General features: G+C 36.2%; 5 protein-coding genes across 6 annotated transcripts; 1 reads left to right on the forward strand and 4 right to left on the reverse strand.

Annotated features, from left to right (window-relative positions):
* The first annotated feature begins 1,607 nt into the window (after positions 1 to 1,607).
* On the forward strand, positions 1,608 to 3,965 carry LOC145119220 (large ribosomal subunit protein uL3z). Of its 2 annotated transcripts, none has more exons than XM_079054840.1 (5): positions 1,608 to 1,680; positions 2,001 to 2,113; positions 2,510 to 2,620; positions 2,737 to 3,451; positions 3,543 to 3,965. In XM_079054840.1, the coding sequence occupies exons 2-5, from the start codon at positions 2,029 to 2,031 to the stop codon at positions 3,799 to 3,801; spliced, it is 1,170 nt and encodes a 389-aa protein (XP_078910966.1). In that variant the 5' UTR covers positions 1,608 to 1,680; positions 2,001 to 2,028; the 3' UTR covers positions 3,802 to 3,965. The 2 variants fall into 2 exon arrangements, with proteins under 2 accessions (XP_078910966.1, XP_078910967.1); XM_079054841.1 differs by having other exon boundaries at positions 1,635 to 1,680; positions 2,007 to 2,113.
* A 953-nt stretch (positions 3,966 to 4,918) lies between these two features.
* On the reverse strand, positions 4,919 to 5,317 carry LOC145122376 (uncharacterized). The gene has a single exon (XM_079057983.1). The coding sequence runs from the start codon at positions 5,315 to 5,317 to the stop codon at positions 4,919 to 4,921; it is 399 nt and encodes a 132-aa protein (XP_078914109.1).
* Positions 5,318 to 7,548: 2,231 nt separating this feature from the next.
* On the reverse strand, positions 7,549 to 11,130 carry LOC145119399 (uncharacterized). Its single transcript, XM_079055053.1, has 2 exons — positions 8,551 to 11,130; positions 7,549 to 8,251 (listed from the first exon to the last, which is right to left on the reverse strand). The coding sequence occupies exons 1-2, from the start codon at positions 11,069 to 11,071 to the stop codon at positions 7,947 to 7,949; spliced, it is 2,826 nt and encodes a 941-aa protein (XP_078911179.1). The 5' UTR covers positions 11,072 to 11,130; the 3' UTR covers positions 7,549 to 7,946.
* A 217-nt stretch (positions 11,131 to 11,347) lies between these two features.
* LOC145119400 (uncharacterized) lies at positions 11,348 to 14,148 on the reverse strand. The gene is made up of 9 exons (XM_079055055.1): positions 13,913 to 14,148; positions 13,662 to 13,786; positions 13,222 to 13,302; positions 13,043 to 13,131; positions 12,896 to 12,970; positions 12,505 to 12,566; positions 12,344 to 12,400; positions 11,910 to 12,155; positions 11,348 to 11,729 (listed from the first exon to the last, which is right to left on the reverse strand). The coding sequence occupies exons 2-9, from the start codon at positions 13,782 to 13,784 to the stop codon at positions 11,614 to 11,616; spliced, it is 849 nt and encodes a 282-aa protein (XP_078911181.1). The 5' UTR covers positions 13,785 to 13,786; positions 13,913 to 14,148; the 3' UTR covers positions 11,348 to 11,613.
* Positions 14,149 to 15,113: 965 nt separating this feature from the next.
* Positions 15,114 to 19,360, reverse strand: LOC145119854 (somatic embryogenesis receptor kinase 1). The gene is made up of 11 exons (XM_079055618.1): positions 18,849 to 19,360; positions 18,495 to 18,627; positions 18,319 to 18,390; positions 18,094 to 18,237; positions 17,940 to 18,011; positions 17,801 to 17,872; positions 17,606 to 17,718; positions 17,386 to 17,517; positions 16,958 to 17,299; positions 15,671 to 16,065; positions 15,114 to 15,589 (listed from the first exon to the last, which is right to left on the reverse strand). Exons 1-11 carry the CDS (start codon positions 18,940 to 18,942, stop codon positions 15,275 to 15,277), a joined length of 1,884 nt encoding a protein of 627 aa, XP_078911744.1. The 5' UTR covers positions 18,943 to 19,360; the 3' UTR covers positions 15,114 to 15,274.
* Between the last annotated feature and the right edge of the window lie 3,594 nt (positions 19,361 to 22,954).

Here is a 22,954-nt window from a genome sequence, read left to right on the forward strand (position 1 = left end):
AAGACCCCTTTTAAACTTGATTTGAGTCATTAAAATCTCAAAGTGTTTTGAGTAACTTAAAATGTGTTTTTAGTTTGTGGGAACCTTTAAGTCATATAAGACCCTTGTAAACTTAAAATAGGATATTAAAATCCAAAGTATTTTAGGTTATTCAAAGAGTTTTTGAATAATTTAAAAAGTTTTTGAAACATGTATGTGAGACTTTGGCTCATATAAAATCATTCTATTTTAAATTTGAGTTATTTAAACTACAAAGCGCTTTCAAGCGTTTTCAATTTTTTTAAAGCTTGATTCAGATAAGTTGCTAATGAGTCAACCTAGGTGAACTCACGAGATAATTATATTGCCTAAATTTATTTTAATCATTTAATTTGTGATTTAAGACCCTAGCTTGTATAATGATTAATCTAGACATTAATGATGCCACCAAGGCCGGCTCAACCAGTTTGGGGACTCTAAGCGAACAAAAAAGTTGGGGCCCTTTGACATGATTATTAATCATTTGATTAATAATAACAATGAACGATCACCAATATTGAAAAAATAAAAACTGAAAAACATTAACCCTAATCAGCTTTAACTATTAACCCTAATTAGATAATCAGTTTTGATATCTTAGATTATAAGTATGCTCTATTCCAGAAACAATTTCAACAACACAGTGCAGTGACACACCCTAATTAGATAATCACATTCTAAGATTCAGATGACAGATAATGGAAAAGAAAAACTGAAAAATAAAAAATTGCACATACCGTTTTTAGTGACAGGCTTGAATCATTATTCATCAGAAATTTTTGAACAATGGAGTCGAGTTATCAGTTAATGAGAGTTGAGAGTCCGAGAATGGAGAAGGAAGAAGAAGAACAGAAGGTGATGTGTGTATTTCAGCAGTTCTGAATCGTTAATCAGAGTCCGATTTTTGAGCCGCCCCTAAGAAGAAGAAGAAGAGAAGTGTGATCGTCACTTGTAGAAGAACTGATGAATCAAAATTTTGAGGTGTGTGCGGTGTGCACAACAAGTCAGCGATTCAACTAATATGTACTAGATTTGGACATTGTACTGTATTGGGTATTTTGGGTTAAGTGGGGCCCTCTAGAAATGGGGGCCTTAAGCCCTAACTTTGTTCATCTACACATAGAGTCGGCCGTGGATGCCACAAATTGTATGGTGAGCTTGAACCATATTTTGATATGTTTACCGTTAACAACCTTATTATTTTAAACTTACTAAAATATTTAATATGTTAGAAACGCAACTACTTTTTAGTAAAATCCTTTTGAAAATAGTAAATATATTTTCAACTAGGCCCTAACAAAATGCTGTTTCAAAAGTAAATAAATAAATCTTCAATAACAACGATGATTCGTTTTATTTTATTGGACAAAATAAACATGTATTTTTTATTTCTATAAAATGAATTCTAATTTTTATCAATATGATGTAAACATTGCCTTTGAAATACACACAGAGTTAGCCCAGGAAGACAAGAACCGACTTTATCCCAAGCCCGTTAGGTGTCTTTTAGAAAACTGAGGGGAATTTCGGTGCTTTTTGTAAAGTTTAGGGGGGCTTGTTGTGCAATGGAAACTACGACGATTATATATAATTTGCTAGGGTTTTAGTTGCATTTCACTGGGGCAACTATCGCCGCACGGCTATCTTCGCAGCAACTAGCAGGTTCTCTCATCCTTTCAATATCTCTCTTAACACATTTGATCCTCGATTGCTGTTTTCGTATGCTAATCATAGATGATAAGCTTTATATGGTTTAATTTTGCAATTTAGTCGATCTGCATTTGTGTGAACATCTTCAATTGACCATATACGAGTTTTTATTCTGTTTAAAGAGAAGCATCTTTCTTTTGCAATCATTTTGAATCCTCTATTTTTGTGTGTACGTCGATTTAGAGATGTATATGCTTGTTTATACTTCGATTTAAAGCTCCTTTGAGGTGTGTATTGTTTGTAATTGTTTTTTCTTTTTGTTAACTTTAAAGGTGAAGGTGAAGGAGGAGGAAGAGGAGGATGTCTCACAGGAAGTTTGAGCACCCCAGACATGGTTCCCTTGGATTTCTTCCCAGGAAGCGTGCTGCTCGCCACAGAGGGAAAGGTATACATTGTTGTTTTTTACTTAAAATACGCATTGAGAACACTGTTATGGCTTTGTTTAACAAACTTATTTGCGATTTCGTGTCAACAAAGCCATGTCTATTTGCATCACAAATTTTTGTAGGCTGAAATCATTCTTCTTGATTAACATCTATATTCATTCATCCACCATATTGGGTAGCTCACAAACCAACATCAAAAAGTTTCATTTGTAGTTTGTGGTTTTTGATGTGAACAATAACGTTTCCTCTTCAATTTAATATTATTGGTTTCTTTTACTTAAATCCTCTTGGCTTAATCACTTTAACTACTTGTAATCCTAGACCTAAAAGCACAATCTGATATGATTAAATCATGTTATCTTATGCAATGTCTTTCTTCCTTATATCCATTACAGTGAAGGCTTTCCCCAAGGATGACCCAACCAAACCATGCAAGCTAACCGCTTTCTTGGGCTACAAGGCTGGGATGACTCACATTGTCAGAGATGTCGAGAAGCCTGGGTCAAGTAAAACCCTCTTCAGATCTCCACATACTTTTTAATCTTTGAAAAAAAAGTCTGAAACTTTCTCAGATTCTTGATTAATATAGTTGATTAAAAAACATCTTCCTTTTGATTCACAGAGCTTCACAAGAAGGAAACATGTGAAGCAGTCACCATCATCGAGACCCCACCAATGGTGGTTGTTGGAGTGGTAGCCTATGTCAAGACGCCACGTGGCCTTCGTTCATTGAACACTGTATGGGCTCAACATCTGAGTGAAGACATCAAGAGAAGATTCTACAAAAACTGGTGCAAATCCAAGAAGAAAGCATTTGCCAAATACTCAAAGAAATTCGAATCCGATGAGGGCAAAAAGGACATTCAGTCTCAGCTGGAGAAAATGAAGAAATATGGAACTGTCATCAGGGTTTTGGCCCACACTCAGATCAGGAAAATGAAGGGGTTGAAGCAGAAGAAAGCACACCTAATGGAGATTCAAGTGAATGGAGGAACAATAGCTCAAAAGGTGGATTTTGCTTATGGATTTTTCGAAAAGCAAATCCCAATTGATGCAGTTTTCCAAAAGGATGAAATGATTGATATAATTGGAGTTACAAAAGGTAAAGGTTATGAAGGTGTTGTGACTCGTTGGGGTGTGACTAGGCTGCCACGTAAGACTCACAGAGGTCTCCGTAAGGTGGCGTGTATCGGAGCGTGGCACCCTGCCCGAGTTTCCTTCACGGTTGCCCGAGCCGGGCAGAATGGGTACCATCATCGTACTGAAATGAACAAGAAGATTTACAAGCTTGGGAAAACTGGACTAGAGTCGCATACTGCTCTTACTGAGTTTGACAGGTTTGTTATTTTGAGGACTAAAAATGTAAATAAATGTTATAGGAGGACTGAATGTGTAAATAATGTTGTGTTGATTATTTGATTGTCATAGGACTGAGAAGGATATAACTCCAATGGGTGGGTTCCCTCACTATGGAGTGGTGAAGGATGACTATTTGTTGATCAAAGGTTGCTGTGTGGGCCCCAAGAAGAGGGTGGTGACACTTCGTCAATCCTTGTTGGCACAGACGTCCAGGTTGGCGCTTGAGGAGATTAAGCTCAAGTTCATTGATACTTCTTCCAAATTTGGACATGGGCGTTTCCAGACTACACAGGAGAAACTCAAGTTCTATAATCGCATGAAGGCTTGATGGAAAAGGGTGTTTTGGTAAGTTATGGTTAGTTAAGTTTTTGAATGTTTTTTTTATGAGAACAAGTTTTGGTTGGTGTTTTGTTAAATTGTTATTCAGCATGGACATGTTATTTGATATTATTTGTCTTGGTAATCTTTAATACAGAAAGTATGTTTCAAATAGTTTTTTTGGTTATTTATATTCTACCTTATTTAAAATATATATATATATATATATATATATATATATATATATCGTAGTAATAGAGTAGACAATTGCCTTGATGAAAAATTTCGTGTTTCATGTTTGAAGCAAAGACATTAATATCTTAAATTTATATGGTACTATGTTAAACGTGAGCAAATTACACTGAAAGATGTCGAATCAAATGATCAACAAATGGATATCTTTTATCAAGGGTTTGATGCATGTGAAGCTTGTTGAAATGCTAAAGTAAGCTAGCATAGCAAACTTTGTCCAATTAAATGAGAGAATCTGATTATTAAAACCTTAAACGTTAGTTTTTTTTTAATTCTATCTTTATGTTGTCTTTAAATCGGTTATTGTGCTCGATGATTAGAGCATTAAACCATAACATCATACAAATAAATTTAGTGTCATTGACCATTTAGTGTAATTGGTAATAGATATTTAAACAACGATCTAAAAGAGTTTAGGAGGGTGCAAATTGTCTAAAAGCTAAGCTGACTTGGTAGCACAAAGCAGCCTATGTAACTTCTGATAGAGACTACGCTACATATACTCATATTTTGCCGATATGGAACTCTTTCATGAAATCCAACAAGCCAAATACTCTAGAGAAATGAACTTACTATTTTGTGCTTAAAACTTTGAGTGGTTCTCATGGATCATCCGTAATCGAATTCGGGCATAGGAGAGACCTATCAATACATACAGTGAATTCATACAATTTGTGAGATATTCAAATTCTCTCTTTTTTTATTATTTTTTTTATGAACATGAAAAACACTCCCTATAAATTCTACTCCTAAGGGATGGAGAGAATCCTTCCCTCCCTGTCATAGCCCGTGATACACATGAGATATCGCAACATCTCCATCTTTCAATATCATATTGTGTAGTATAAAACAAACGTACATTATATTTTTTTTGTTTACTTCACCATCATAGCCCGTGCATGCATTTTAAATATGCCCCAACGTTCTTTAAGGACCCCAAAAGCACGTTCTACTTTATTTCTTGCTGATTTTTGTGTCACCTTGAACCGTATATTTTTTTCGGTTACTGGATATGGACATTCCTTCACAAATACAACCCATGATGGATATATTCCATCCGTAATATAGTTTCCATGATTGTAGTGTTCGTCATTCAGATAAAAGGAACAATTGGGTCCTGTTCTATGATATTTCTCATCAAACAGTGGTGATTGGCAGAGGACGTTTAAATCATTGTTCGAACCAGCTACACCATAGAATGCATGCGAAAACCACAAATCTTGTGACGTCACCGCTTCTGGTATCATTGATAGATACTGATGGTCACCCCTCATGTATTGACCTCTCAATTCCGTTGGACAATTCCTCTAATTCCAATGTGTGCAGTCAATGCTACCAAGTATTCCAGAGAATCCATGTCTAGCTTCATGTGCTTCATACAAAAGTTGAATGTCAGACGGCGTAAATATTCAGCCTTACACATTTGGACAACACCATAACAAAAGTTTTCAAGAGCTCCACATGAAATTCTTTCTGACATATTCAAATACTCATCTAAGGAGTCTGGGTTATAACCCTTCGTTAATTGACGTATTGCTAATGTGCATTTTTGTAGCGCACTGAAACTTCTCTGATTTGTTGCATCCCATGTTGTTTGAAAGTAAGGATAATTTATCTCCATGTCACCAACAAGTTGTATAAACAAACATTTTCTCATACAAAACCTTCTGCGGAATTGTGCGTGACCATAAGTTGAATCATCCGCAAAATAATGTCGGATCAACAATCTTTCAGCTTCTAAATGATATTTGTAGATTGTGTTTCTCCTTTGAATGTTGTTTGAACTAACATTATTCTGGAGAAGAAGTTGTGCAGTACGAGACAATACAAGTAACAAATTATTGTTGATAAGTTCATCCTCAGATGATAAGCTATCATCATTAACTTTCATTACTATTTTCCGAACGTTTGGATTCATTTTGAAAAGAGAGAAAAGATAGAGAGAAAATGAAACAAACATACATATATATAGATAATGAAACAATCATACATATATATAGATAATGAAACAAGCGTACATATAGAGAATCTTAATAAAAAGAAAAATAAAAAGAAAAGGAAAAAAACATAATAATAAAGAGAAAGATTCTCCGTCAAATGATGCCGACATTTTGAACTTCACGGGTTCTCCAACTCCCAACCATACTTAGTTGCAATTTGTTGTTTCCTTTCAAAGCATTGTGCGTAAAATACCTTCAGTCAAATGATCATGCGGTCGGAGAAAATACTCCATAAATTGGTTATCTATCTCCCAATCCAACAGTTGAGCTTTTCGTTCTTCATTAGCTACGAGAATGCGTGGTTTTTTTTCCCGATACCGTTGTCTCTGTTCTTCTTCTATTTCAGTTGTAGTCTTGATTCCCACAATTTGTTTGACGAGATCAAACATTTCATTTTCCGTTGATGATGCTGATGTCGCTTCTTTTATTTTCTTTTTGTCTAAGGCGGTGAGTCTTCAACACTAAGCGACTGTTGTTATTGGGGGGAGAATCTAGGAGGATAATGTGGATCAGAAGATGATGTGTAGGCATTGGATGAAGATGTTGTGGTTCGTTTAGAAGAAGGAGGTGGAGCGTCTTCATCAGGTTTTGTAACCGGTGCCTATTTATTGTTGTCTTTCAACCACTTCCAAACTTGTTGATGAGGAAAACCTTTCTGAATAATAGTCCTCCGATACTCGCTTAGTGAATATTGTAAAACATCTGCCTCAGATCTCCCGCTAGCCATACTGCTCATCTTACGGTTATAGATGCAGTTGAAAGCGTTACATTTCTTTTGAAGGTCTTTTCATTTTGAGTTTACTTGGTGCCGTGAACGATCCGAACCTCCTATTTGAACACTAAAATTCTCTAGAACCCTCTCCCAAAATGCATCGAACCTTTGTTGATTTCTATGTTGTTTATCTTTAAAAACATCGACATATGCCCTAGCCAAAGCCAACTCTTCGCGTTCCACCTAGTTTTTTCGTTTCTGGCGGTGTGTATAGTTGCATTTTTTCTCAGTAGCGGGTTGCAACTCTTCTTCTCCGTTTCTTTCGGGAGGCGGTTCGTCACTATAATTGTCAGATTCTACGTTTTAAGCATTACGGAACTGGAAATTCTCGGGTTAAGAAGAATGAAATTGGGTTTCTGGAACCCTTTGAGAAAAATGATTTCATGGATTATAACTTTGATTTTCCTCTGGAAGCCTAAATGTGTTGTAAGATTGTTGAACCTGGAAATATTGTTGTGGATAGTTTTGGTAGTTTTGGTATTGCTGATAGTTTGGATTGAATGGATTTGTGTTTTTGGCTAGAACCGGTTTGTTTAGCTTTTCCTCAGGAATCCGTTGAATGTAATTAATGAATCGAATGAAATATAAAATTATCCAGAGTAAAAACACTACAAATGAATGAATTATTTATTCATCTTTATATAATATGGAAACATACTACAAAAACATAGAGTAAATAAATTTATAAAACAAAAAAGTAAAAAAAAAAAAAAAAAGAATTCGTATGAATGCATTCAAAGTCAAAGGTTACATTCGAAGGTCGCATGCACTTTAAGAGTTACAGTCACATGCATTAACTCTTTCCAGGGAATCTTTTCAATTCAAAAAAAAAACAATGGTCCCACACATATGCACAGATTCACCAATGGGTTTCCCAACCCATTTTTAGATTGTGAAGCTACAAACTCGCTGAAACCGATGGTCGAGTTATCGTTTCCCGGCGGCGATATCTCCCTTACCTTTTCCACAATTCCGTCCTGCCTAAACTATTCATTTTGTCTCCATCAAGACTTGAGACTTCATGACTCATGAACAACTTTCTACCAAGATACTGAGAGGCTAGAAGCCCTTTGTCAAATTCTTAATTATCAAAACCTTGTTATAACCTCATAACTTTCTCTAACACTTGGATCATCTAGATATAAAAGTTATAATTGTTGACAGTTTTATAGAAACTTGTAGCATGGATGGACGAGAGCGAGGGTTGGTGTTTAAACATGCAAAAGCAAGCTCTACAACGTCGTTCACAATTTCAACAACTTGACCTGTAGGTGGCACAAGTCGTTGGTCAAGAACAACATGTCTTGATAACTCTTCAACACTTAGCCTTGACATTGTCAAATCTCCTGGATGCTTTCCCATTATCACCTCTAGTGTCAGAACCCCAAAGCTATAGACATCACACTTCTCGTTCACCGCCATTGAATACGCTAGTTCTGCATATAAATACAAAGAAATCATGATCATCAAACCCAATATGACTCAGTGTGTATGATGCATACTTGTATTTATGATGCATGTATCATTAACAGACACATCCACTGTGTTGATGGACGTGGATGTGTCTGGTTGCTAATACATACATATTTACTGATTTACATATTTGTATGCAAATCATTAAATATGTACTTATATGTATGGGATTGTGCTTGTGCATAATTGCATACATTATGCCTATACATGTATGTATATGTATATTGTGTTTGATATATATATGTATCTTTTTGCTTCATACCTGGAGCACTATAACCGTAAGTTCCTGCGAAAGAAGTCCAGTTCGACGAACCAGCCTTCAAAAACTTAGCCGTGCCAAAATCCGATAAGTGAGCAATATACTCCGAATCAAACAAAATATTACCACTTGATAAATCTCTATGAATTATCGGTTCCAAACAATCATGATGCATATACGACAACGCATCCGCAACACCTTTGATTGCATTCAACCTCTTGCACCAATCAAATTCTTTGGCCTTTTCGGCATCATTTAGTATCGTTCTTAAACTTCCACCATCTATGAACTCATACACCAAAAACATGTGTCGTGGATGCGAACAAAAGCCATAAAGCTTCACGATGTTAACATGTCGTGTTTCGGTCAATGCATGGATCTCATTCTCAAAACCTTTAACATCCCGCAACTCGTTGTCTTCTTGTGTGTTAAACTTTTTCACAGCGACTATTTCACCGGTTGGTAATTCGGCTCGATAGACTGTTCCACAACCCCCGATCCCAATTATATAGTTGGAATCGAAGTTTTCAACCGCTTCAATGATAGTTTCATATACCATTTTCCCATCGTAGCTCCAGATGGCGAAAGGAGATTGGTTTATAGACTCCCGTGGCTCGTTTTTCTTCTCTTTTGATCGCCGGAAAAACAAGATTCCGGCTATCAAGAGAAAAAGGAAGCACACGGTTGGAAGTATAATCAGAATCAGAAGAGATCGGATGTTTTTGCGAGTTCTTTGTTTCGTAAGGCAATTGTTTAAACCAGTGATATTACCACATAAACCTTTGTTGTTTTCGATTGCTTCGAATGGTGCTTCTTGAAAGACATGGATATCAGGAACCTGACCTTCAAACTGATTGTATGATATATCGACAGTGATCAAACTCAAAAGGTCAACAAAAGTGGATGGGATTGAACCAGTGAGATTGTTATGTGAGATGTTCAAAATTTCCAACATTTTCAAACCTCCAATCTCTCGTGGAAGTCCTCCGGTGAGCCTATTGTCACCTACATCAAGAACTTGAAGCTCAGCCAACCTCATGAGTTCAACTGGAATCGTGTCCTGTAAATCGTTCCCACTCAAATTCAAAATCCGCATCCTTATACAGCCACCGATTTCACTTGGAATTCCACCATTGAGAGCATTTTTTGCCAAATTCAATCTTCCAAGATTCATAAGTTTCCCGAATTCACGAGGGATGCTTCCAGAAAGACGATTATCATCTAGAAAAAGATCGAGCAACGAACTTAATCTTCCTAAACTTGGCGGGATTTCCCCAGTTAACTTATTCGCTGAAAGATCAACTTCTTGCAACCGAGAGTCTCCAAGATTGTCGGGTATTACTCCAGAAAGATTATTATTAGACATCTTGAGAGCCATTAGGCTACGACACTTCGCCCAGTTTGTAGATACCCCTCCATAAAGATTATTATAACTCATATCAACATACTCCAAGTCATTATACACACCAAAAACATCCGATATGTTTCCTGTAATCCAGTTCCCATCGAGCCTGAGTCGTAACAATCTACTACAGTTTCTGATCGAACTCGGGATCCGACCCGAGAATGAGTTGCTGTTTGCCGTGAATATCTGGAGCGACCCACGATCGCATATACGGTTTGGTAAACGTCCTGATAGCTTGTTGCTTCCGAGCGATAATGTCTCCAGTTTTTCCGTTACGTTGTTTAGTTCTTCGGGAAACGAACCCGTAAGATTGTTAAGCGATAATGCCAAATCAAGAAGCGATTTAAGTTGTCCTAAAGCCGGAGGAATCGAACCCGATAGTTGATTTTGATGTAAATACAACGATACAAGCCTTGTGTAGTTTCCTAAAGAACTCGGGATTGAGCCTGTTAGATGGTTGTAGTAAAGACGGAGATCGATAAGTGTTTCTGGGTTTCCCAATTTGGGAAGAATGGAACCTGTTAACTGGTTGCTATGAAGGTGAAGACGTTCGAGTCGAGTGAAGTTTTCAAAAGAACTCGGAATTGAACCGGTGAGATGGTTAACTGAAAGCCGAAGGTCTAGAAGGTCTTTTGGGCCTCCTAGTTGAAACGGGATTGGGCCAGAGAGTGAGTTTTCGTGAAGGTTAAGGTAGTACAATAGGGTTAAGTTCCCTAAGGAAGATGGGATACGACCGTTGAAACCGTTAGATGAGAGATCGAGACTCTCGAGGGAGCTTAACTCACTGAGTTGTAACGGGATTGATCCAGTGAGTTGATTTGTGGAAAGATTCAAACTTTGGAGAGTTGTGAGAGATGAGAAGTTAAGATAATCGAGTGTACCTCGTAAGTGAAAACGATCAAGATTGATGCTAATTATGACATGAGTTGTGTTGTTGCAGCCAATGCCGACCCAGTTGTTGCATGGGTTAGACCCGACCCATGATGAAAGAAGCTTACGGGTTTGGTCATCCAGAGTTGCTTTCCAGTTCTGGAGAGCCGGAGCTACCATGGAATTAGTTGCGAGAAATAGTGTGATCAGGGTATGGAATATGACGATTGTAATTAGGGATGATTTCATTTTGGCTAAAGATTGATGAAGAAGATAACATATGAGTATATGATAAAAAGTTCATTTGCGTAGTGTAACAGGCTCTGACGAATGGTTTGACTAATTTGGCTATTTAATTATTTCTATCTTATCACTGAAAGAGATACATGCGGTTGTAATATTATTTTTTAAACCATTTATTTGTGAAATGTAATATTGTGGTTGGTGGGGATTCGGAATGGAACTTCAACAAAGGTTTCATAAATCATAATTGATTTAGGAGTCGTCAAATTTGAGAATATGCACTTGAATAAAGAATGTACTGCTCTATTATTTCCTATGAAAAATGGTGTACAACTTTTGAGAGTTTCTGTAATAACCAAATTGCTACCTACTTACTTAATTCTAAAACTACAAAAATACCCCCCCGCCACGTCATCACAACAGCAGCTTTAATCAATTATATGCTCCAAATTGTTTTTTTCTTTCTTTTTTGTCATAATAATTATCAGAGCAGGCATCCACCATATTTCACCCAAGAAACACACACACACACACCTCAAATTCAGGGCTCAAGCTACAGCTTGGACCGGTGGTGCGTCTGATCTGAAATCCCGACCACCACCACCACCGCCGCCGCCACGTCCTCGTACACCACCCCTTCCCCGCCAAAGACCACGCCCACGCCCTGCAAAAAACATTCATTCATGTCTTAATGGGCTTAATGGCTCAAGTACTTAACATTTTGAAAATTGTTTTGGAAATGTAAGGGTAAAATGGTCATTTTGTCTTTGTTTTAGACTGTTTATTCGGTCGTTCACAGTGGCCTACTAGGTAGCTGACATGAAAACAGGTTTTGAGAAGTTACCACGTCCGGGAGGAGGCATTCGCCCGGATCCACCATAATCATTATAACCACCGAATTCTTGTGGTGGAGCACCGCCACGATAACCACCACCACCGCCACCACGTCCACGGTAACCGCCACGACCTCTTCCTCGTCCTCGCCCTCTTCCACCAAAACCACGCCCGTCATCCCACCCACCACCATATCCTTGCCCATCTTCCCACCCACCATCTCCATTGTACTCGATCCCTCCATTGTTATAATTTCCTACAAAAATTTACAATTCTATAAAATATATTATGTTCCCTTTAACAAGTCCCATTGCCAACATGGGAAAGGTAAATCACGGAGGTGATGTCGGATCTAATTTTCTTACTGCTAGGGCAAACATGTGGGAACAGAAAATGTGTAAATTTTTAAGAAAAATAAAATAAAAATTATAGATGATTATTTACCTCTACCTCTACCCCTTCCACGACCACGGCCTCTTCCACGCATGTTAGGTGAGCCATCTAATGCATTATGATAAATAATTAATTTTGCAAAAGTTTATAAATTTTCTAGTAGTAAAATTTACTTAACAAAAGGAAATATGTTATGAAAATAAAAAGGTTACCTCCTTCATGATCGTATTCTACTAATGGTTTCACTAGATCAGCTGGAATAGGTTGTTGATACCTGCAGTTAGGGCAAAAATGGAATTTCAAAAAACCACCTTGTTGACCAAAATTGATGTAAGGCCTTGTTTCTTTTTTCCATGTAGTCTTTGTCTCGATAAATGTTTGTTGGAGTGTAAGGGTAAAATGATCATTTGACCTCTGTTTTATTCACTTATAAAAAGAAACAACTTTTATGTTATCTGGACAAACATTATTTACCCATTCAGCCACTCTATCCATATGGGAAAAAAAATCCTATTAACTGATTATGGCATTATTTTCATCACTATTAAAAGAAATAAAATATTGGATGGTGAAATTATGAGAAGAAAGTTTAGGGAAGTTTACCCGATGGATGATGTGTCAAGCTCTTTTCTTGACAAGGTAATCGTAATCACTGACACGTGGCGTGTAGTTTCAAGACTAAATTCAAGAAAAAAAAAAGTTATTTCCACGTCATTATAACATCAAGAAAAAATAAAAAAATGTTCTTACGGGAGGAGGCCTTCTTCGAGTGGTTCCCACATATCTGTTATATCGGCAGAACCAATAGATGTAATTTGATGGAGACCAGCAATCCTTCTCTGAAACAAGTTTTTTTAATCAGAAAAAAATAAAGACGATGTATAGGTATGGAAAGAATCAAAAATTGTTATATGAATCACTAATTTTACCTTAATTAATTCAGCTATCATAACAGTTTTGTTAATAGCTCTGCCCATGGCCTTGAGAGAAATCTCATCAGCTCCTTTCTCCTGTAAGATCATATCAAGTTCATCGTGAAACAAAAACTCCAGACATATAAAGGGCTAATCGCATTGAGAAAGAGACAAACTTTATGCTCATTTATGTTTAAACTATTACTTTCTATATGGAGACAGTTTAAATTGAGAAGCAGGCCCACTGAGACAAAACATCAAACACATCGTAGGCATCCCAAAAACGAAATCGACCAGTTATTCTTAAGTCTTGCTTGAACAAACCCAACTTATCGATTGCAAAAATTATAACGAAAGAAGGCCCGATTCCAATAACATGAGATACTCCAAGTTTAGATTAATCCCAAAACTAAGAACAAGAACAAAAAAAAAGAAAAGGATGCGAAAATAAAGACCTGGACGAGAGTGATGGCATAAGTAATGTAGTTCCGCATCCTCCCCTGAGTGGTTATACGAATCTCATTCTCATTAATCGGCGCATCAGTCCTTGGCTTCTCTACCCTCTGATACCGATCCATATCTACACATACATGTCAATAATCCAGATAATAATGAAAATCCCATATCGATGCAACATACACCCAGAAAAGCTAAACATAAACATAAAAAAAAAACTGGCAAAAGATGTGTAAGAAAGAAGGAGTACAGCTGATTGATTGTTGAGTGATAAAACTGAGACCCTGAAAAGCAGCTCTGCTCTGAAAAGTTTTATTGTGATTTGGCAATAGGAGTGGATAGCTGCTGATAGTAGAGAAGTAATGTATGTGTGTCGTTAAAGAAAGAGAAAAGAGTAGGGTTTTGTAAGTGTGGCGGTCGTATCGCCAATCAGACCGCCGTATTTATCTAATCTTATATTTTTCGCCTTTGAATTTTTGATGTCTATAAATCTTGGTTTCAACCGATAAAATCGAAACATAGGATTCAGATCGGACCACATGGGATTCAAGTAACCTGGTTTAGAATATATGTAGTTTTTTAGGTTTTAGCCGAAAGTTTGTGTATAAATTGTTTGTTATAAATAGTTATAATCATTTTTAAAATTACATAAAAATTAAATTACATAAAATTGGAACCGAAATATATTTCCATATCTCAACTTTGAAACAACTTAGTTTTAGGCTTTTAGCTTTATATCTCAAAATTGCGAGAGATCGGTATGGTTTTTTTATTCTATTGTTTTGTTTTGTGTGATCGGTTCTAACTAGACATACATCTTTAGTAATTATTCATCCTGCCAAAATACTATATTAATGTTACGCTTTTTTTTTCATCACTAACTCTTTTTGTTATACTTATGATATGGTGATGACTATGATATCGAAATTCCAAAGAAAACGTTTAAGGAGAACACTTCGCTTTCCAAAAGTTTGATATATATATATATATATATATATATATATATATATATATATATATATATATATATATATATATATATATATATATATATATCAAACTTCAAAAAAATGTCAAAATAACTTTAACTTTGTGGTTAAATAACAAAACATAAACTTTGAATAAAAATATTGGGGTTGAAATGACATACATTTATTACATTGTGAAGTTCCATTTTAACAATATCCTGCCTTAATTATGCCTTAATCACTTTTTAATTACAAATATTACATAATTAGTTACTAATCAATAAGCATTAACTAATTTCATCCCAATTACTATTTGACATAATGTTGTCATTTTAGACATATTTCATCATTTCAATAAGTGTGTTGATTAACATTATTAGTATTAACTACATATCTGAAGACGTTAGAAGACAGAGAACCTTATCATCAAAAATAACCTTGAATGGATCCCATTCGTCATGTCCAATGAAAGAAACACATTCATTCCAAAAGGAAGCACCATTTTTAGTTAAAACCTTATCGTCAAAATTACATCAGTCTATGATATAATCCCATTAAATTATACTAATCCCCACAATACAATTACAACCTCAAAATATGCACAAAATTAACCACCATAATATAACCCTAACTTTGAAATCGCCTCATCTTGGACCCGATAATTCAACAGCATGCAAATTCTCAGTGGAATCAAGAATCCAATCGGAATTAGGATGTGGTGCTAAATCCATTTCCTGTCTTAAAACTTCCACTTTCTGCCATTCATCCCATCTTTCAGCCAATCCATCACCTTCCAGCATTCTCACCACATCAGACATCTTAGGTCTCTCCATTGGAGACCCTTGTGTACACAGCAATGCCACCTGTATCAGTTGCTCAACTTCCGAATCCACATAATTCGATTCCAAATCCGGATCCACAAGCATTTCCACTTTCCTCTCTTTCAATAGCCCTTTAACCTGAAATCAATCCACAATGGAATGGAATCAGAATCAACAAAGGAATGGAATGAACAAGGTAATGGAATAGTAAATAGTTACCCAATCAAGTAACATGACATCATCATCATTAGCAAGGCGAGCAAGGTCAAACGCCCTTTGACCCGTAATCAACTCCAAAAGCATAATTCCATATCCAAAAACATCGGTTTTTTCGGACGATTTGCCCGTGGATAAGTACTCAGGGGCAATATGGCCAATTGTGCCACGTACAGCTGTCGTGACATGTGTATCTTTATAATCCATTAACTTAGCTAAACCAAAATCACCAACAACCGCTTCAAACTCTTCATCCAATAAAATATTTGCAGCTTTGACATCGCGATGAATGATTTTTGGGTCACAATGATCATGCAAATAAGAAAGTCCACGGGCGGATCCTAATGCGATCCGTTTTCGGGTTGCCCAATCCAATGGTGGCTCATATGGAGGCCGCTCTACAAATAAATGAACGGGTTGTAATTTTATATGCAAAAAATAGCAATGTACTTTAAGTACATTTGTTTATTATAATTTATAAGTAATAAGATCTTACTTTTATACTTATAACAAATGTTATTGAGATTGAAATACAATGCAACTAGGGTGATATTATGGCGTAATCTATAAATTTTCTATTAGGCAGGGACCATTTTTTTAATTTTTTTAAACACATGGATCGTTTCTGTATAAAAAAAAGCTGCATAGGGAACATTTCTGTAAATTACAGTGACAGTTTTTGGAATTTAGTTTCTACACAGGGGCCAAACCTGCCAACATACAAAAACCTTAAACATATGGACCGTTTCTGTAAAAAAAAGCAGCATAGGGACCATTTCTGTAAATTACAGGGACAGTTTTTGTAATTTATTTTATACAGAGGGACCAAAACTGCCAACTTACGAAAGTCTAGGGACCAACCTTGCCAATATACAAAAGTTCTGTAGCCAAAGTCTTAAACCCAAAAAGTGTTGGACCAAATATGGAAATATAAAAAAGTTTAGGGACCAAATATGCCAATATATGAAAGTCTTGTGATCAAATATCCGAAACCCAAATATTCTAGGGACCAAATCTGCCAATATTCAAAAATGTTGTGTGAAACCCAAAAATTGTAGGGACTAAACCTGGCAATATAGAAAACTTTTGTGGCCAAAGTCTGAAACCCAAAAACACGTTATTCATTTCTCAATTGAAATTAGTATATATAACAATAATAATTTCAGTGATGTTTCTTTTTTACTTAATGGACTTAATATGGACATGACTTAATCAGGTAAGCTATTCCCTTTTCACTTAATACAGAAAGAAGGACTTCATAGAAGAAAAGGAAGGATTAAATAGTGTTACCTCTCAAACATGATGCTACACTTCCATTAGCCATGTAGGGGTAAACAAGTAATCTTTCAGTTGGTGTCATACAAAAGCCCCTTAATCTAAGGAGATTTCGGTGTACAGCCATACTAATCATCTCAACTTCTGTTTGAAACTGGAGCTCGCCACCTGGCGTCCTCTCCTCTTTCAATCTTTTTACAGCAACGAGGGACCCGTCTGCTAATCTCCCTTTGTAGACTTTTCCAAATCCGCCCCTACCCAATATGTTTTTATTGCTGAAACTATCCGTTGCCACTTGTAATTCTCTTAAAGAAAATCTTTTAAGTTGTCCTAAATGAACTTCTGGATCTTCTTCAGCTGTACACACATGTTTTCAACTCAATTAATTCAATATATTTGAAGAAAAAAAAAAAAAAAAAAAAAACTTTTTTTTAATGACTAACCAGGCACATCAAAGAAAAACTCTTGAGGCTTTCGACGCCGCCACCATGCAAATGCAATAGCAGGGGCGGCAAACAGCAGTGCCGCCCCAGCCGCCACCCCTCCGGCGATAGCTCCGGTGGCACTATTTCCACCTGAAAATATAAATAACACAACAATGGATTCTTACTTTCAAAAAAATTGAACATAAAAAAGATTATAGAAATATTTTGAGCTAATCACCTGGTAGAGAAATTGGTGGTGGCTCCACAAAAGGTGGAGGTGGTGAGAATGGAGGTGACCCCGGGCAGGGGTGCCCGGTGACCGGACCACAAAGATCCAGGTTGTTAGCAAAACTAAGAGTTTGACATTAATCGTGTATCAGTTATATTCTTGAAAAAAAAATGAAATAAGAATAAGATTATTTTATTAACAAACCTGATTGGTGTAAATAGTGAAAAAGATCCATTGTCTGGAACTGATCCTGACAGACGATTATTTGATAAATCCCTAAAATGATAAATTAGAAAATGAGAATAATATTTTTACTTAATGGAAAAAGTCAAAGAATACTTACAGAACTTGTAAAGATGTGATGTTAGTCAACTGCAATGGGATTGGACCAGTCAAACTGTTGTTGTTGAGCCGACTATCCTTACACAAGCATTAAAAAAATATTATTAATTTCTTTTTGGTCAAATGCAAGTCAAAGGATGAGGTAGTCAACATACAGGAATCGCAGCTTTGAAAGCTTGCCCAATGTGACAGGAATTGGCCCTGAAAAACTGTTGAGGTAAAGATCTAAGCTCACTAAATTTGTTAAATTTCCAACATCATTTGGAATTGGGCCACTTATGTTATTGCTGTATAATTCCCTGTAGAAAATAATCAAGAAACAATCATCAAATGTGTGTAATTGTAAATGTAGAAGTGTTATTTTAGAGAATGATACTTACAGGTACTGCAAATTCTTTAACAGACCAATTTGGGGAACCAATGTGCCAGATAGAGCTGCATTTCCTAGATCACTGAAAATTTCATGGTGTGAAGAGATTACATGAATCTATGAAGTAACTGAATGTATTGTTAATTTGTTATTCAAAGGATTTAAATAAAAGGGACACAGACTTACACTCGTATGACACTATTATCATTGTTGCAGGTGACATGAAACCAAGTGCAAGGGTTTACAAGGGTCGGATCCCAACTTTGGAGCACACTATTCGGGTCATCCAAATTAGTCCTCAAGCTATGCAACGCATCACCTGTTAACAAGATGGTATAATGGACAATCAAACAGTAAGATACATATCACATGTGTAGGAAATAAGAATTAAACCAAATTATGTAACTGATTCTATTGCTAAATTTAGTAGCCTAAAGATCCCTAATTTGAAAAACAGATTAGTCAAAATCACAATCTAGAAACCCCCCAAAAGTGGAAATTTTGTAACAAATAAATATACATAGCATAACATGAACTCACCTTCCATATTCGCAAAAATGAGCTTCCCTGGATGAAGGACGATGATTGAACACGCTAAAAACAATATCAGAGCTTTGCTCCCCATCACATTCATACACAATGTTGTTGAGGGATTATGTTATTTTGCTTCAGTCATCTTCAACTGTCGTCTCTCAGATCCAAATAATATACACACAACGGCAACATTACAAGTTAGCACAAAATCCCACAAAAACCCTAACCACAAGACTCCAAATTTCCTCAAGTTTCCACCATTTCGGGGAAGAAAAACACCAGGAGAATCAAAATTGAAAGCCTGATCTCATAAAAGGGAAAAATGGGGAAAGAACACCACGAAATTTTCAAAATTTGCCCTTTTTAAGTACGATCTTTACGTATCTTGTTTTGCTAACTTTTCATCTGCTGTTTTACGTTTCTCTCACCATAAATCTCTCTCCCTTTCTCTCTCTCTCTACTGCGGAATGTGTTGGAGAGATTAGAAGCAACTTTTTGGGCGTGTGCAGTGGCTTTTCAGACCTGCCTGCCCGAATGGAACTGCCCGATCTGCCCGAGACTCTAAAACGGCTTCGCGCTATCCAGCTGCCCCGTAATTAAACGTCTTTTTTTTTTTATTTAAGATAATTAGAAAAGTAAAGTTATTCGACTAGGGTTTGCAATATTTTTTAAATTAAATATCCTCTTATATTTTCCTTTTATCTCATGAGGATTATAATTTTTAACCTAACATATAAATAACGGGTTTAGGTTGAGATTTCTGATAGGGTTGGTCCTAAGGAAAAAAAAAGCTTTTATCATTATTATAAGTTTATATATATATATATATATATATATATATATATATAATAAAAATTAAGTCATATGCAGCTGCCCACTTTGCCTTCCTCAACGCCTCTCATGATTTCGACTCGTCAATCCGTTTATTTCATGTGTTGAGTTACATGTTTGGGTCGTAGGTCAACCCGTCAACCCGACTATGTATCTTATATATAAAAAATAAATTTTTATTTATGGATTAATGGAATATCAATATACGGTGTGCCCTAATTTCTAACACCCCTAACCCTAAATCCAATTCTCGATCCATACGTGAGAAGTTGAGGCTTGAGAAAAATGCATCGCACCCAAACCTTCCGTCGGACGTCGTACTTTACATGAATGCTTTCAATTTCATTTGGATGTTTGTGATTTTATAACTTTATGTTTGAAACCAATTTTTTCAAATGTATTGTTTATTAAGTAATTATGTTAGATTGGTATTTGATTGTTCATTTTATTCTAGTCAAGATAAAATGTTAATTATTAATTAATTTAAAGACGTGTATAACTCGTATAAATTTAATATGTGAAAAATTACCAAAAATAATTTGTCGACTCTTTGACCCAAAATCTACCCACTGATCCATGAACCTATATACTTAAATGGTTATATGGGTTGAGTTGATGTTTCAAACCTGACAACCCATATATTATACGGGTTGGGTTAGATCAATGTATTATAGCTTGCCAAATCGAACCCAACCCAATTGTTAGACTTACTTATTATTATACATATTAAAACTCGTTGTAGCTTATTAATAGTCCTGGTATTAAAATATTATTAATTTCATTTAATATGATAAATATCAACATTTAATATGGATAGGAAAATAATTAGATAAAATATAGGAGGCTATTTAATTTCATATTTTTTTGTTGCAGTTTAATTTATTTATTTTTACAAAAATAGCTAAATTTCTTAATCATTTTTCAAAAATAATTGAAGATTAGATTTTTTTTTTAACCAAGTCATCGAAACCACAGATTAGGCAAACGTATGCGGTTTCATCTAATGTGTTGTGGAATCGTGACCTATTAATCCATTATATTTAAACTTTAAACAAAATCAACCTCATTTTCACATTCAAAGATACGAAAATTCTCTCTTATAGCATAAAACGATGTTTTGATTAACAATCCTGCAATATTTTTTTGTTGATTTCTTGTTTGTTTTTATCATATAGTTGAAATATAATAGCATTTTGTATTTTTTTTGCTTGGAATTTGAAAAAAAAAAACCGAAACGACAGATGGCATAGTCATTGTGATCGTACAAGTTTTAATGCAAAAAATGTGCATTAACGACTTTTGCATTCACAGAAGGATATGTCATCTATGGTATCATTCATCATTTCTTTTCGATTTTGTCGACTTTGTTTGATTTTTTTGCGGTTTCGTTCTTATATGGTATCTCCTGATCATGTATTAGTACTTTGTATAATTGCTTAGTCCAAAAATCAGATTATAAAAATAAAAAATAAAAAAATAAAACACTGAAATCGCAAATGACATGATATCAACTTTCTGGATGTATAAAAGTATAACGATAAACTTTAAAATGATAAAACAACAAGTTGGCTCCACATAGTTTGGTTGAAAGCTAAAATATAAAGGTTACCATAAAGAAGAAAAGGAATTGAATATACTTACATCCAAAGCAAAACTTAGACGTAATCACACCATTTAGAATTCCAACAAAATACAAAGCATATGTGTGGAAACTAAAATCCATGGCCTAAAATCGGTACCGTAGCAAAATGACAGCATGTTACATAAAAAAATAGCAAAAATACATACTAAGTCAATAAGGTTTCGATCTATCACGAAAAAACTGATGCGTTATGAGCATAACTACAACTAATGTGTTCATGCAACCCTAATTGCTTTGGATCTAAGTTTTTCACTAGTTGAACATGCAAATTGAATACCAAAGCAAAACCCTAGATCTAGCATATATAATTTCGAAAATTACAAACAAAAAGGGTTTTGATGATTACCTTACTTGTTATTGTAGCACCTGGTTCTTGGTACGTATCCTTTCATTTAATCTTTTAATAATTTGCATTTTTGGCCTTGAACTCGGCGAGTCGAAGGATTAACTCGCCGAGTAGAAGCGAGAAAGATCGCAGGTCTTAAGTGATGGACTCGCCGAGTCGGTTCCTGGACTCGGCGAGTAGACCTTGTTTGAACAAAAACCCTAATCCAGGGGTGTGCACCCTATTTAAACAACTTAACTCGGCCTCCTTCGTCCCATTTATTCCCAGAAGACCCCCATAGCAAACCCTAGCCGTTATTGAGGAATTTTAAGGCATTTAGAGTGATGTTGGTGATTTTGTGGTTCAAGGAAGAAGGAAAAGCTTGAAGGATCAAGAGGAGGCTTGAGGGATTCAGTTGTGACCATCATTTGCAGTCTTCAGAAGGTATAAAGTCTATACCTTGCTCTTTCATTTGTTAGATCCCTCTTTGGGAAGATTTAGGGCTTTTTGAGCCATTTTGGTAGCCAACCATGTTTGCAAACGTGGTTGGGGGTTTAAGCTTCTGAATCACATCATGAAAGGAGTCACTAGGCAGATTTGGGTTGCTTTTGCACCCATGAAAGGTTCCATGTGCCATATGAGCTTGTTTTATGTCCTTTTGAGCTCAAAGTCCCATGCAAGCACGTAAAGGATGTAACTTTACGTGCTAGATCGATTGTAGAAGTTTGGATCTATCTTTTGATCAAAGGATGTACATCAGAAAGCAAAGATTTAGGGTATGGACGTGACCAACTCGGCGAGTCCATTATTGGACTCGGCGAGTCTAAGGGTTTTGCCCTTTCTGTTGAGGGTCAAAAGAACCCAGTTGAGTGTAGAAAGGTTTTTAGGGGGTCCCAGGGAGTGACCCAACGTTCTGGACTAAGCCATTGTGCTGGAAGTTCATGGGACTCGGCGAGTGCATGAACGGACTCGGCGAGTCCAAGGCAATCTCCTTAGAACTCGGCGAGTTGTTCATCAACTCGGCGAGTTGAGGACAGATCTGGTTCATCAGATAAAGGACAACTCGACGAGTTGTTCATCAACTCGGCGAGTCGGATGAGTTTTCATGGGGCGTTCGAATGAGAGAAGAACTCGTCGAGTTGACGGCCCAACTCGACGAGTAGGGTCACGGATGAGGACGAGTAGAGAGTGAGGGACTCGGCGAGTTGACGGCCCAACTCGGCGAGTCGGGTCAACTGGAAGTTGACTTTGACTTTGACTTTGACTTTGACTTGACTTGGCTGGGGGTAAATGGTCATTTTACCCTAAGTATAG

This window comes from Lactuca virosa, chromosome 6 (assembly GCF_052849685.1).
Source record: "Lactuca virosa cultivar CGN04683 chromosome 6, Lactuca_virosa_CGN04683_v6, whole genome shotgun sequence".
NCBI lineage: Eukaryota > Viridiplantae > Streptophyta > Magnoliopsida > Asterales > Asteraceae > Lactuca > Lactuca virosa.